At 46.7% G+C, this 14,763-nt stretch overlaps 2 protein-coding genes across 3 annotated transcripts in view; both read right to left on the minus strand.

The window, feature by feature from the left end:
• BRWD1 (bromodomain and WD repeat domain containing 1) overlaps positions 1 to 6,644 on the minus strand; it is a 40,991-nt gene extending 34,347 nt beyond the window's left edge. For both annotated transcript variants that reach the window (XM_042033220.1, XM_042033211.1), the window contains exons 1-8: positions 6,540 to 6,644; positions 6,359 to 6,417; positions 6,184 to 6,213; positions 5,948 to 6,007; positions 2,725 to 2,875; positions 1,811 to 1,909; positions 1,448 to 1,608; positions 1,018 to 1,239 (exon numbers count right to left, since the gene is read on the minus strand). In XM_042033220.1, the coding sequence (XP_041889154.1) occupies positions 1,018 to 1,239; positions 1,448 to 1,608; positions 1,811 to 1,909; positions 2,725 to 2,875; positions 5,948 to 6,007; positions 6,184 to 6,213; positions 6,359 to 6,417; positions 6,540 to 6,597 (840 nt within the window). In that variant the 5' untranslated portion in view covers positions 6,598 to 6,644. The remainder of the gene's footprint in view (positions 1 to 1,017; positions 1,240 to 1,447; positions 1,609 to 1,810; positions 1,910 to 2,724; positions 2,876 to 5,947; positions 6,008 to 6,183; positions 6,214 to 6,358; positions 6,418 to 6,539) is intronic.
• A 3,125-nt stretch (positions 6,645 to 9,769) lies between these two features.
• On the minus strand, positions 9,770 to 14,664 carry HMGN1 (high mobility group nucleosome binding domain 1). The gene is made up of 6 exons (XM_042033330.1): positions 14,530 to 14,664; positions 14,199 to 14,231; positions 14,045 to 14,074; positions 13,911 to 13,961; positions 11,961 to 12,092; positions 9,770 to 10,660 (listed from the first exon to the last, which is right to left on the minus strand). Exons 1-6 carry the CDS (start codon positions 14,542 to 14,544, stop codon positions 10,613 to 10,615), a joined length of 309 nt encoding a protein of 102 aa, XP_041889264.1. The 5' UTR covers positions 14,545 to 14,664; the 3' UTR covers positions 9,770 to 10,612.
• Positions 14,665 to 14,763: the final 99 nt, after the last annotated feature.

Here is a 14,763-nt window from a genome sequence, read left to right on the forward strand (position 1 = left end):
CCATAATTAAGCAGAGCATGAGATATGAGATAGTTTGAATGTGTAACTCAGCATCACATGTAATTTTATAGAAATTTTATAGTGATTCCTCAGAAATACTTCTTCAAGACATGGATTTATTGCTATGCCCAGGGCTACACTTCAGAAAACTTTACAGACACAAGTTTGTTTAAACTGCTCATCAATTACTAACACTGGAAGCAGTCATAAAAATTGCAAATTTTGCCATTATGGTATTATTAAGAAAGCTTAAATTAAAAAGCCCACACCCTACAATAAAAGAAGCACCAAAAATATTTTGGCATTAAAAACCAACCAAAATTTAAAAATACTATGAATGCCACAGAAAGTGCAGCTATGAAGACTACTCTCAGAGGCAGCATTATTGAGAAAAATACAAAATTATTTGTTTGTACTGAGCTTCACAAGCCACTCTTCACCCCTCAACACAAGCTGTCGGTCTCACTGGAAAACACCCCAAACCTGGATAATGAGCTACTAATTTCTGTGTTAATTAAGGAATTACAAAGGCCAAAACCAGACCGAATCCAAAGGACCACCAAGAGCACATGGTGTATCAAACCACCTTCAAATTTAAATACACTGCATGTTACACCTTTGTGCTTCTGAAATAACTCCTATTTTTGAGATTAATACAAATATCCACATCATAGAAGTTGTAGCAATCACACAGTGGATCAGGAACTCCTCCACACAAACCAGCATATCATGTCTCCAGTAAGAGACAAAAGGAGGACATGGTATTTCACAGAAACTCCCTTTGGTTCCAACAACTCAAATATTATAGGTAATGATCTTTAGGGGAAGAACTCCTGGCATTATCTTTGGTTATTCCAGAGAGACAAGGAATTTATTTGTTTTTAAATAGGTTTATCCTGTGATTTTATTCATTTTTGACACGAATATTTGCATATTCAGATTTCACTACTCCCACACGCAGCCACACAGAAACAATTTCAGTTTTTAATATGCAGAAACACTGAAAAAGCCCCATACCTGCAATGAGGTAATGGACCCTGTGTGCCCGTGGAGGACAGCAACCGGTGCACAAGTCCTCAGACACCACACTCTGATCATCTTGTCACAGCTCCCAGCTGCAATCATGGTGTTCTCATAGTTCACAGCCATGTCAGAAATCTCTGCTGAATGTCCTCGTAAAGTGGCAAATAATCTGCCATTGTGAGTGGACCAGATCTTCACCAGACAGTCATCTGAGCCCTAGAGAGAAATATTCATTAAGGACACCTTCTGACATGCTTCTGACATTTAATTACAGCAAATTGTTCCACTTAAGCACAGCAAGGGAGCTACATTTAACAGCACTGATATTTATCTCCAGAAGTTTTAGCCTAACACCCATTTCCAAGCTCTTTTCCTTGTATCATCTAAAACTATATTCAGAGTTGGATATATTTCATCAACTTACAGTAAATATTCTGTGTCCAGTCCTATCAAATGCAACACAATATACAGAAGAGAGATGGCCAAGGATCCTTCGGTGCATCTTGACATGCTGGTACATACTTCCTGGGAATGAGGTGCTGAACTTGGCATACCCAGTTAATTGCTTTGCTCGATGCACCTCCACTAGAACACAGAGAAATCACATCATGTTTCAAACATGTCTCCTCTAAAACTTGGGTTTATTCAACTGCCATTAATATTAAAGAGTTATTAGAAATTACTTTGAGATTTCATAAATTTTCCTTTAAACTGAATTTTTTTCTGTGTGTAAAAACAGTATTTTAGATGTGCTCAGCAGCAGTGGGGAGAGGTGAGAGGAGCTTACCAAGATTTGGTGGGGTGCCATAGTTCACAGGCATTTCAGGGGGTCTGCCTCGATGAAGAGCAGCAAATGCAGAGCCCTTCCAAACAGTGTTCCTGCAATCTGTAAAAACGGTTGAAGTTCATTGTATTTGTTAAAAATGCCAAGAGAGCTGCAGTTCCAAAACAAAGCAAAGAGCCCATCTAAGATGGTCTCAAACACAGGATTGAATCCTCCAAAAAAACCAGGCACCAACTGCCCCAAAACTTCTCACAAACAGTGCAGACACAAAGAGAAAAATCCATTTAATAGTAACAGAAGGAGGAAAAACCAACACAACCACCAAACTTTGAAATTACTCCTAAATGATGGTACCCCTTCAGTTCACATGACACAAAACCAACATTTCAACTGAACTTTAACATTTTCATGAATATTTATTCAGAAATGTAAGGAGTATTTATTGGTATGAAGTTATTTAATGAGATGATTTCAAGACCCTTTCAGTACCTACAGGGAGTTTACAAGAAAGCTGGAGAGGAACTTTTCACAAAGGCTTGGAGTGAAAGGACAAGAGGGAATTGCCTCGAGCTGAAGGAGGACAGGTTTAGGTGGGATATTGGGAAAAAATTCTTCCCTGTGAGAGTGGGCAGGCCCTGGCACAGGTTGCCCAAAGAAGCTGTGGCTGCCCCTGGATCCCTGGCAGTGTCCAGGCTGGATAGGGCTTGGAGCAGCCTGGAACAGCAGAAGGTGTCCCTGCCCATGGCAGGGAGTGGCACTGGATGATCTTTAAGGTCCCTTCCAACCCAAACCATTCTGTGATTCCAAGAGGTCACTTGCAAAGAGTCAGTTCTGCCTTTCTTACACTATTCCCCAAACTTTAACTCTGCACCCATGACAGCGTATCACACCCATTTCAAATAAAGAACAAATCATACCTTTTGCTGTCCGTAGCAAGGACTGTCTCCCTGCCCCAAGTAAGGAATTCACTCTGGAAATGCTGGGTGGGATCTCCTTATCCAGGATAGGGCCAAGACGTTTGCAAATTTGTAATAAATGATCTGGAGCCACATGTTTGTTGGACAGCACCTGACAGAAATTTAAGGTTTAAAAATAAGGATGGCACATCCAGAACAGATGAATCTACAGGTATATCAGATTTTTTTTTAAGTTCAACTTAAAGAGAAAAATCAATTCTGATAAGCTCTGATCTAGTAAATTCAGTGGGTACTCTGCAAGCTAGGGAGTAGCTGTAGTAAAAAAAAATAACTGGAGTAAAGTTACTCACTGCACATCAGTATTTTATTACTGGAAGTTTGCAGGAATCACCCCTGTGGCACCCACTTGTGAGGCACCCTGCACTGAGCATCTTTGCCCAATTTGCCCTACTATTTGTATTAAAAATAAGACGTAAAATTCAAACCCTCATAACTCGAGATCACGGAAAATGTGGTTGCAATCAAGCACAAGAATTTATGCAGCTACTACTTGTACTTGTTCAGTGAACTGCAAACCAGCAGGTTTGAGTACAATCTCTCTGGAAACAGTTTCCTTGAAGAACCAGTACTACATAGCCTAAGTCAGCCCTACTTCCTTAAAGCAGAGGATCAAACCAGTCATCCCTACACTCAGGAATGATCCCACACTCTCTGCATCAAGCAACCTAAAAAATACACCCCCACACACACACTCAGATGTCTCAGACAAGACCAGATACGTGCGAGTTCTGATTATTTTTCCCCCCTCTTCTTTCTGGGAGTTCAATCTAAAAATTCCTTATTCTTATAAAGACAACCACAATAACGCAGAAGTTAAAGACACGAAGTAAGAATTTAAACAGTCTTGAGTAGAGCAAACCATCAGAATCACAAACTGAAGCTACTGCAGAGGTCTGAAGCAGCTGGGATAAAGAACCCCATGCTTCCTCCACTGTGACCTGGCCATGAACAAACCAGTCAGCTCCAGCAGCCACACCGCTCCTGCAGCAGCCAGAGCATTCCCAGCCAATCCATTCAGGAGAGGCACAGGGCCACACCAGCTCAGGTATGTGGCCTCCTGCCCAGGTAGCTGAGAACACAGGCAGAACTAGCTTGTGCTGCTGATGCTGCTCCCTTGGCCGAATGACTGAGCTTGGATGAGCAAAGTGTCCTAACAAGGCTGATCTCCTCATCACAACAGCGGGAATAAAAATACCACACGTTGCCAAAAAGTTGCCCAAATGCACACTGAGAATTCAGAAGGTGCAATTTAAGTCACAGTCTTACACTTGTTTTTAATAATAAAATCCAGGTATAAAGCTTGTGGGACACAGGTTGTATTCCTGGTGGGGTGGGAGGTGATACACCAGTAAAATAGTTCCCATTACCCCACAGGTAAATCTATCCAAGCAATCAGTTCATCAGATGCTTCAGATTGATTACAAGAAACCTATCTGGTAGCCCAAAGATTACAAGATGCAGTTTGACATCATTTCTTTATCAATTTTGACTCTTGAATTGGTATAGAGCAGTACCAGCCACAACATTCAGGACAGAAAGGTCAGCGTGCTTTCTGCCAAACATTAGAACTCTTTTTGTTTGCATGCCGTCAGCAATAAGTATATTTTCCAAATGCAACCCTCGCATACAAAACCTTGCAACTCCTTTCCTTTTTAAGTAGTTTTTCTCAGATTTTGGAAGGAACAGTTATTTTAAAGATTTGCAATTCCATGATGAGCCAAGTGGAATAGAAATAATTACACCACATGATTGCATTTGTCTGCAGTCTCTGCAAATTTAGAGTGAGAGCAGTGGGACAAGAGGTTCCCAGAGCCCCTCAAGAAGCAGAAACTAAACCTTGAGAAGATTAATTTAGACATTCTGAAACAGTACTGCCCTGTGCAGAGATTTCCTTTAAATTGTGCAGGAAAAAGAGGTAGAAGCAGCACATATTAAAGAATTAATCTGACAATTGTATATGCAGAACAATCACAGCTAAAATCCAGCTCTGAAATCAGGAGAATCCATATGCGGTGTCTCCCAACACCCTGCTTTTTCTCAGAAGAAATGGGGTAAAAAACCAACAATGAACCAACAAAAAAAACCTCCCAACAATTCTTTTTAAGCTTAATCCTACTTTCACCTTTGCTAAATTCAAGTCAGAGCTTGAAAATATTCCTGTTTAGCAAGGCCAGGCTTCTTAGTGACTTAAGAAAAACTAATCCTAAATCTTCCGTGCTCAACTGACCACAACGACAAGTAGAGGAAATGAAATCAAACTTATCATTTTAAGCAACACTTAAATAACTAAGAAATTGTTTTAAGCAACATTTAATTCCTTCTCTATGCAAACATGATCCTGAGATCTTTAAGTGCTTCACAAGAGGAAGTTCACTGCAACAATCAGTCAATTAACCTGGAATGCCTGAACCTTAGGTGAGAAAAAGCAAAGATCAACACCTCTTTAAAGGAAAAGTATCAACTACAATAAAGCAGGATAAAAACCACACCGGGCAGGGCAGGCAAAACCAGGCCATCACTCCCTAGGATTCAAACTCTTTGCCATTTGAGAAGCTGCAAAATTTAAGCCCCAAAACACAGCTCTGCCTCCTGTAAAAACAACTCAGAACATAAAACGCCAGCCGTGGAAGGGCAAAAAGTACATTTTGTGGAGAGATCAACCCCATCTTTCCAGCACGTTAGAAACAAAGCCATGACCAGCGAGGAGCCGGCGATATGAGCACATTCACAGGCACCAGAACCGCCAACCCTCGGTTTCCGAACAGCGATTTCATTTCCTAATCTGTTGGAGGGGGCTGAAAGAAACCAACCAGAAAATAAATACCGACAAATCACAACGTGCCTCACAACCTGGCCCCTGAAACGCCGAAATGAAACCTCGCTGGAGATTGGCTCCTGCCTGCATGTAGGCAGTGGCATGTACCACTGCACAACGCCAAGCTCCACCTCTGCTATGTAAACAATATCCTCAATTTAAACCACCGCTTGTGTTTTTGTTAGTCTAATGTAAAGAAATTAAAGGCCCTTTCTGAAGTAACTCCACTGTTCAGAGCCAGAATGGTACTGGAAGGTGAAGCTTTGGGCCTACTCTTCAAGGTAGAGGGTCCAACACCAGTGTTATCACCGTAAATAAAATGGGGTTTTTTAAAGAGAAAAGTCTCACCAATTCTTCATAACTTCTATAATGCTCCTTTCCTTGCCAATCCAACCTTTTAGGAAGCAACTAAATAAAGGAAAAATAAAAAAAACGTGAGCGGTTAAAGGGGAAAGGAGGGATTACAGACCACATCCAAAACAATGTGTGTTGAGAGGGGAAAAGTTGAGACAGCGGCAGAAACTTGAATGACTTGCAAAGGAAACTTTTGACTATAGCAAGATTTCATCAGAGCTCACACAGACCTGGTGCTGCTCCAGCTCCTGTACCAGCACCTGCAGAGGGAAGGGAAAAAACACAAGAGTCAGGAACAAGCCACGATCTGGCTTCTCCAGAGCGGGGGGCGCGGCTGCTCCCACCTTCCCCCGACCCTCTGCGGGCAGCGCGGGGTCCCCACGCCCCGGTGAGCCCCAGACTCACCTTCAGTGCTCTCCTGCAGGGCCCGGTGCTCAGGAACCGGGCGATGAGAAAGTAAAGCTCTGTAAGAGACACGGGGAGAGACAGGGGGCATGAGCCGGGGGGCGGCCGTGACCCATCCTGAGGGGGGGGCAGGAAGATGGCGGCACGGGTGGCACCTCCTCACCCCAGCCCGCGGTGTTACCTGATTCAATGAGCGGCAGAGACGCGCCGGAGCTGGAAGAGGCCGCAGGCTCGGCCATGGCGGGCTGAGGGCGGCGGGCCCGGCTCGGCACGGCGCTGTCAGCGCCTCCCCTCCCTCCCTCCCTCCCTCCCCTCACGGCCGCCCCCCCGCTCCCCTCAGCGCTCCCTCCCTCCCTCTCCCCCCTCAGCGCAGCCTCGGCGGCGCCGCCGCCATAGCCGCCGCAGCACCCTCCACGGCACCGCGACACCTCCGCCGGGAGCGCCCGCGGGGGGGTGGGGAAAATAGTGCCCACTGTACCGAGCGCTCCGGGCGCACCGGGGGAACAGTGGTGCGGGCGTGGGGCCGCGGGGATATAAGCGGAGGGCGGCGGGGCGGGCGGCGGGGCGGATGGCGGGGAAAAGAGCCCGGGGAGGAGAAGGTGCGGAAGGATCGTGCGGGGAAGGCGGCAGTGACGCGAGCCGAGGGCGGGGCTGAGCGCGGCGAGGCGGCGGCGCTGAGGGGTGGCGGGGGAGAGGCGGCGGCTGCGGAGCTGCTGCGGTCGCCCCCGGGAACCGCGGTGCTGCCGCCGCCGCTGCCTCGGCCCTCCCCGGGACCCGCGGCCAGACACCGAGAGTCGGTTCCAGGGGGCGATGCGGTGACGGAGCGGACGCCGTGTGCCGCCAGGCCCAAGGCCTTTGCCTCGAGTGCCGTGTCCAGTTCTGGGCCCCTCACTGCGAGGAGGATATTGAGGGGTTGTAGCGTATCCAGAGAAGGGAATGGAGCTGGGGAAGGGAGCTGGAGCGGCTGAGGGAGCTGGGAAAGGGGCTCAGGCTGGAGCAAAGGAGGCTCAGGGGGGACCTTGTGGCTCTGCACAAGTCCCTGACAGGAGGGGGCAGCCGGGGGGGTCGGGCTCTGCTGCCAGGGAACAGGGACAGGAGGAGAGGGAACGGCCTCAGGCTGGGCCAGGGGAGGCTCAGGTTGGACGTCGGGAGAATTTTTTTGCTGAAAGGGTGATTAAACATTGGAATGTGCTGCCCCGGGAGATGTTGGAGTCCCCGTTCCTGGAGGAGTTTAAGGAACGATTGGACGTGCTCTGGTCGTCGACAAGGTGGTGATCAAAGGTTGGACTTGATGATCTCAGAGGTGTTTTCCAAACTAAGTGATTTTGTGATAATGTGATTCAAAGTGCACTGCCCGGCATGGTGCCCGGTGTGCCCCATGCCAGCAGAGAACCGGGAGCATCAGTGCTGTGTCCGTGTTGGAGCTTGGGGACGGCCCAGCCTCCTGCTGTGACAGCAGAGCTCCATGGGGGATGCTTGGGGGCACCTTGGCTGCCCCAAACACCAGTCTGAGGAGGGACATTTCCCACACTACTCGGGCAGTACTGCTGCCTTGGCATCACCGATCCAAAAAAAAGCAGCTCTACTCGTGTCCCTATGCCACCTCGAGCCTGGCTCCAGGAAACAGGATTTTGGGAGCCAGGATATGGACCTGTTGGAGAGAGGCCAGAGCAGGCACCAGGATGAGCAGAGGGATGGAGCAGCTCTGCTGGGAGGAAAGGCTGCGAGAGCTGGGATTGTTCAGCCTGGAGAGGAGAAGCTTTGGGCTGAGCTCAGTGTGGCCTTGCAGGGCCTGAAGGAGCTGCAGGAAACCTGGAGAGAGACAATTCCCAAGGGCTGGAGGGCCAGGAGCCAGGGAATGGCTTCCCAGTGCCAGAGGGCAGGGCTGGATGGGAGATTGGGCAGGAATTGTTCCCTGGCAGGGTGGGCAGGCCCTGGCACAGGGTGCCCAGAGCAGCTGGGGCTGCCCCTGGATCCCTGGCAGTGCCCAAGGCCAGGCTGGACATTGGGGTTTGGAGCAGCCTGGTGTGGAAGGTGTCCCTGCCATGGCAGGGGTGGCACTGGATGAGCTTTAAAGTCCCTTCCAACCCAAACCATTCTTTATCTTTTTTCTTTTCACAGTTGTTTCTCACCCATGCCCAGCATCAACTCTGACAGAAACAGCAATGGCTATCCTTCTGTTATGTTTTAAATCCAAGCTCTTCTTTCCCCGTTTCATTCCCCACCGTGGTACTTTACTTTGAAGTGCATTTTTAGAACCTTGAAGTAAAATATTTTTATGTATTTTTCCCTTGACCCAAGGATTTGCAGCATGCAAAGACAACCGAGTATCTTCCAAGAAACAGGTTTTGTTCTCTTCCTTTTATCTTGAATCAGACTGTGCTCTATTGGGATGCAAATCTGCATCAGCTCTCACTCCAGTCCTTAGTTGCACAGCAAATATATCTGGTATCACACAGGACAGTATAGTATCAGGGAGAAGTTACAATAAATTAAGCAGTGGATAATAGATGTTAGGGAGATGCTCAAAGTCCACAGGATCACAGCCCCAGAGACCCAAAACACATGAAAAACAGGCATTCTGTTAAAACAGGGAAGAGTGGTTATTTTGGGGGATTTACCTGCAAGTTTATTACTTACTCAACTGATGGGTTTAGCTTGTCAAAACCAGAGAGTAAATAATACCATGGAGCTACATCGTGTTACTATTAAATTAAACCAACAAACATGGTACCTGGAAGGGTGTGTTGGGGGAAGTGAGTTAGAAAAGTGGCATCAATTTCCAGTTTTGAAATATCCAAGAACTTGAAGCCAAAGCCAGGTGTGCTCTGTGAGGAACACACGTGATGGAACAGGAGCAGGTTGTGGTTTAAGGTTGGGAGACTTCCTATAAAAAAGTTAAACATTGCTTAAATATTGAAGAGAGAAAAATGGTTAAATTCTTTCTGAAATGAAAGTAGTGATTAAGTTAGAGGTGAAACTAAAGTGGGGTTTTTTTTTTAGAAATAACTACAACAATCTGAAAAAAGCACTAAAAATGTACAGGAAGCAGATACTGAGCTTGCAGGTGTTACTTAAGAGCATAAACAAGTTCTGGGGTAAGAGGAAAAAAAAAACTAACAAAGAACAAATGTTACTGTTTGATTGTGGCTCCTCCCAGGACAAGGTGACAGTTGTCTGGCTGGCATCTGATGCTTACTAATTATTGACTTTTTTTAAAGCAAACAGCAGCAGCACAAAGCTCTCAGCATTCAAACTACAAGTTTAGATTAACACTGCAATTCTCCACTCCCTGAATTGCCACCCTTCTCTTTAGAAGTACATTTTTAATGCTCTGAAGGACACAGTTAAAAATCCAAACCACACCACTCAGATTGTGAGTTCACAGTCAATGCAGGAGCTACAGAAACATCCTTTCATAATCAAGATTTATTTGGCTTTTGTTTGGTGATCACAAACACTATCAACAATTTTACAATTGTTTTTATTCACAGAGCTTTTTTTCATCTAAAAACTAATTCTGTTTTTTTTTCCTAGCACTATTTCAAATATTTTTCAATCTTTGTAGACAAGCTGTCCTTTAAAACTAGATGTGAAGTTCCAGTATCTCAAATATTGACATAACAAGTTCCATCTGCCAAGCAGAAACTTTTACTTAGACAGTATTTAAAGATATAAAATAAAAGTTTCCAATCTTTTGCATCACAGCTACAAAGTTGTTGGAAAAAAATAAAGCTGCAACTACCAAAAATAACTTTGTCACTGATATACATCACTCAGCAAGAAATCCAACACTAGGGAACAGTTTTATTAGATAAGCAGTTCTACTGATGGTACAACCATAGATAAAGATAAATAACTAAAATGTTAAGACATTCTCAACACATCGTTATGAATTCCAAAGTCTGATCTGTGCTATGCTTCATTTTATAGGATAGAAAACTGTCCCTCAGAGTCTGTGGAACATGAGGCTTAATCAAGGCCTCAAAGCCCTCTCCTTAATTAACATGCCATTAATTTCTGGTTTCATAGAAAACAGACAACCAATACATCATTTTACCACTTAAAAAAAGCATTTACACTTATCTAAATATGTAAAAAAATGGGTTGAGTTGGGATTCTCTCCTTTTTAAAAATGTGTTTTCTAGAACTACTAAAAAACTTGCATTTACAAAATAGTTGATAAAAATATTCCTCTGAATTGTACAAGAAGAAAGGTTTAAGGACCACCAGTTACAGATGTGGGAGCAGGTGTCACTCAGACTTCACTTCTTTCTCTGCAGCTGCATCAGGTGCTGGGGTCTGGAAAGGAAAAAAACCCAGAACACTTCAGGAAGTTTTTAATGGCTCAGACTTAGTTAGGAGTGGTTTTAATGCACAAAGTGACACACAGGACAACCCTGACTTGTTCCTGCGGATTTCTCTTGAATCATGACCTGCTAAACCAAGCTGTCACAAAAAGGCTCCTTGGATCCATCAGGATGGACTTCAGGATGTTGATTTGTTACTAACATACACTGCAAAGGATTTTAATTGGAATTACTGCCTTTATGACAGAAGACACTTTAGCTTTTACACAGCTGCAATTACACATGAGGTGTTTAGAAAATACATGAGGTAACACTTCATGCCTTTAAATTTCAGTGCCACACTTAAAATACTCTCAAATCTTAACCCTGTTTTAATTCTTAGGAAACAGTAACATCCAGCAGGATAGACTCTGCCTCTTCTAGACTTTGGTACATTACACCTAGAATTTTGGGTGGTGTGACCAAGTCACCATCCATTCCTGGTAAATTTACATAATCTCTACACCAGTGAACTAAAGAGACCCCAGATGAGAATGGTGCCAAATTTGGTTTCATTGCTGAAATATTCCAAACACAAAAGACCAAATTGTGTGACTGTGCTAATGCCAAAAATTGAGTCAACTGAAGAACTCGTAGTTATAGCACAACTTTTTCACATTGCAAGCTTGCAAATGACAAAGTGTTACCCCAGAGTAAATCCTCTTGTTCACTGAAGTACCATCCTGTATCTTCCTTGCCCACCAAACCTCATCACCTACCTGAAACCAAAATATTCCACTAAACTGAAAATGAGTGACACATTCACTGTCACAGAAACATGAGACCAACTCTAGGCCTGTTACCACACTTGCGTTTCATCCAGCTGCCCTGGTAAGAGGCACTGCTTTTCCCTACAGATCGTGTCCTAAATTTGTAACTGAATTACATCTGCATTCCAGGAAAATAATACAGAGTGGAGGATGCTGTAAGTTACCTGACCAGTGACTCCAAAAAGTTCAGCCACAGGGCCACTTTGGCACTGTGGTGCAGCCAAGACTGACCTCGCACAGTCACTTCTCCAGCAACTCACTGACAGTTGTACTTTGTCCCTGCACCAACCTGTCTCTTCTCCCAGCAGTGTCTGGCAATGTCACCTCAACTTTGGTCAAATCATTTCAACTCTGGCCTTTCACTGAAGACTCTTTCCAGGCCCGAGAAAAAGGAATATTTCATTTATCAAAAAACTTTTGTAAAAAACTCCTCAGTAACAGCAAATGCAGACTAAAACCCAAACCCAGCCCTCCAAACTTTACCTCCTCAGTTTTAGCTTCCCCATTTTCTGCAGGCAGGTTGTCCTTTCTCTGTTCTTGGTTTGTCTCTTCTGTCTGTTTTCCTTTAGGCCCCTTCTTCCCCTTTGACTGAGCTTTCTTGTCCTCGGATTTATCCTACAAGGAAATACATTTCCAGTAAATAAATTATGACCTTCCAAGTAAACCTTGGAAATAATAAAAAGCACAGAAAACCAAGATGGATTTTCTAAGCTACCAACAACTCCTGATCACCCGCTTACAAAACATTTCAGAATTACATAACTGCAACACATTGACTTCTGTACTTTGATTGCCAAAATGTATTTTTCTCCACTAATATCTATTAAAAAAGCCCACTAAGTAACTCCATAATGAGCAAACTTCTCCCAGCTGGGAAAAAAACTGTGAGGAAAGGTTTAAAAAGTGACAAAATTGATGCAAAAAAGGTTTTTTTGATGAATCAAATAAAAAATCTGACTGTTAATTAATAGCTTGAAGTAGTCAAGTATCACACATGTCAGCCAACATCAATGAGCAGGAGTAAGTGTAGATGCATCACAGACGCTGCAAAAAAAAGGAATTACAACTGCAGTAGCATTGAAAAGCTTCCCCAAATTCTTCAGGCTTACAGCCTTGAGAGTGGGAACACACTGATACTCAAACCACCGGAATGAAGGTGCATTCCTGATCAGTAACCGCTCAACAGGATTAAAACAATGGAAACATCAGGAAGTCTGCAAAGAAGAGTATTAGTTTATCTGAAATTAGAGAATCACAGAACAGTTTGGGTTGAGAGGGACCTTAAAGATCATCTCATGCAACCCCCAACACCTTCCACTGTGCCAGGCTGCTCCAAGCCCCAGTGTCCGGCCTGGCCTTGGGCACTGCCAGGGATCCAGGGGCAGCCCCAGCTGCTCTGGGCACCCTGTGCCAGGGCCTGCCCACCCTGCCAGGGAACAATTCCTGCCCAATCTCCCATCCAGCCCTGCCCTCTGGCAGTTTGAAGCCATTCCTCCTATCCTGTCCCTCCATCCCTTGGGAATTGTCTCTCTCCATCTTTGTTACTGACTTCCCTCAGGTACTGAAAGACCACAATTAGGTCAGCCCAAAGCTTTTAATCCATAAATCACAAAGAAAAGCTTATGATGACAAAGGAACGCTTAACAACACAAACAGCAGCAAGCCAACAGACACAAGGCCAGTTTTAGTTCTCCCCAAAACCAAAGAATTTTACACCTCACTTACTGGCACTGTGAAAGCTGTGCTGAAAAATTCAAAGATCACACAAACCCACGTTCTTATACACAGACAAATACCTGAAAGCTTGACCACACAAATGGAAACTCATGTGGTTTTTAAGTGGCTAACACATTTTTTTTTTCACTGTCCTAACACACTGCTTTAAAACACGAGTCTGTGTATTTTATCCCCTCGTTACAGTGATGAAATACAACCCTATGCACAGAATCACTGAGGTTGGAAAAGTCCTCAAAGATACTCGAGTCCAACTTTAACTGAGCACCTGTCAACCAGACCAGAGCAGTCAAACAACATCCAGGCCTTCCTTGGACACCTTCAGGGATGGTGACTCCACCACCTCCCTGGGCAGCTTTTGCAATGCTTGACAAGCCTTTCTGTGAAGAAATTCCTCCTGATGTTCTAACGTACAGTTGCTTTGACAGTCAAGTAGTTCCACCCAATACCAAACCACAATGTAACATGCATGGATCCATGCCCACGTTTCCATGCAATGCTTGGAGCTTAACAAGGATCTACACACACAGTGATGGAATGTACCTGTAAATACTGGCAAAAGCACATTAAAACAATACTTCAGCCAAGTGAGTGTTCCCACCAGGAATAAAACCATTCCAGCACGGTGCACCGAGGACACAACGCGGGATACACCCAGGCACCACCACCTCTCCCTCCCTTTTTCCAATTCACTCTCACCTTAGCCGGTAACTTTTTGGCTTTCGGCTCTGCTTTGGCAGGCGCGGGTTTCTGAGGAGAGAGAACACGTCAGGCGGGGATCCAGCCCTCGGGGACCCCCTCCCGGGCACAGGGCCCCGCCGCTCGGCACTTACCGCGGAGAGCCGCGCCGATCGCCGCTTGGGCTGCGGGCGGGGAGAGACGACGGAGACGGAGAGGGGAGAGAGGGAGAGGGAGAGAGAGAAGGGCGTGAGGGGGGGGCGGCCGGGGGGCAGCCCCGCCTGCCCCGCCACCCTGCCCGCTCCTTACCTCCTCGGGGGCGTCCCCGTCCGCCACCGTCACCTGCAACACACACGGCGCGTCAGCGGGGCGGGACCGGACCGGCCTCTCGCCGCCCCCCGCCCGCCCCTTCCCGCCGCCGCTCCCGGACCGCGAGTCCCGCCGAGCCCCCCCCAAGCCTCCCGCTCCCCCAGCCCCCTCCCCGGCCCGCGGAGCCGCCCGGCACAAGGGGAGGGCGCCGGCCCCCGGTACCGCCCGCCGCACCGGAGCCCGCGGCGCGGCCGCTTCCCACCGAGCCCGGTCCCCGCACGCCCCCGTCCGTCCCCGCCCGGCGGCTCCGCTCGCTGCCGCGCGCCTTCACCTTCCTCTTCGGCATGTCGAGGCTCCCGGCCGCGACCCCCGCGGCTGCGGCTCCCCCGGCGCGGCTGCTGCGAGCGCTGCTGCGGCTGCCTGCGAGCCACAGCCCGGCTGCGCAGGGACGCCGCCTCCCCCCTCCCCATCCCAGCAGCGCCAGCGGCGCCGCAACAGGATCCAGCCGGATCGGCGCGGGGCGCGCCCCGCCCGCCGCGCGCACCGCCTCCTCATTGGCCCGCCC

Source organism: Corvus kubaryi, unplaced genomic scaffold, assembly GCF_017639235.1.
Source record: "Corvus kubaryi isolate FWS band 111438036 unplaced genomic scaffold, C.kubaryi_AGA036_p1.0 133, whole genome shotgun sequence".
Classification (NCBI taxonomy): Eukaryota; Metazoa; Chordata; class Aves; order Passeriformes; family Corvidae; genus Corvus; species Corvus kubaryi.

What these genes read in the sequence shown, in the direction of transcription:
- HMGN1 (XM_042033330.1), bottom strand. An exon ending in ACGGGGACGCCCCCGAGGAG is followed by an intron (nt 14,075 to 14,198) that starts GTAAGGAGCGGG and finishes CCCCGCCCGCAG; the next exon opens with CCCAAGCGGCGATCGGCGCG. An exon ending in GGGAAGCTAAAACTGAGGAG is followed by an intron (nt 10,661 to 11,960) that starts GTAAAGTTTGGA and finishes TTTCCTTTCCAG; the next exon opens with ACCCCAGCACCTGATGCAGC.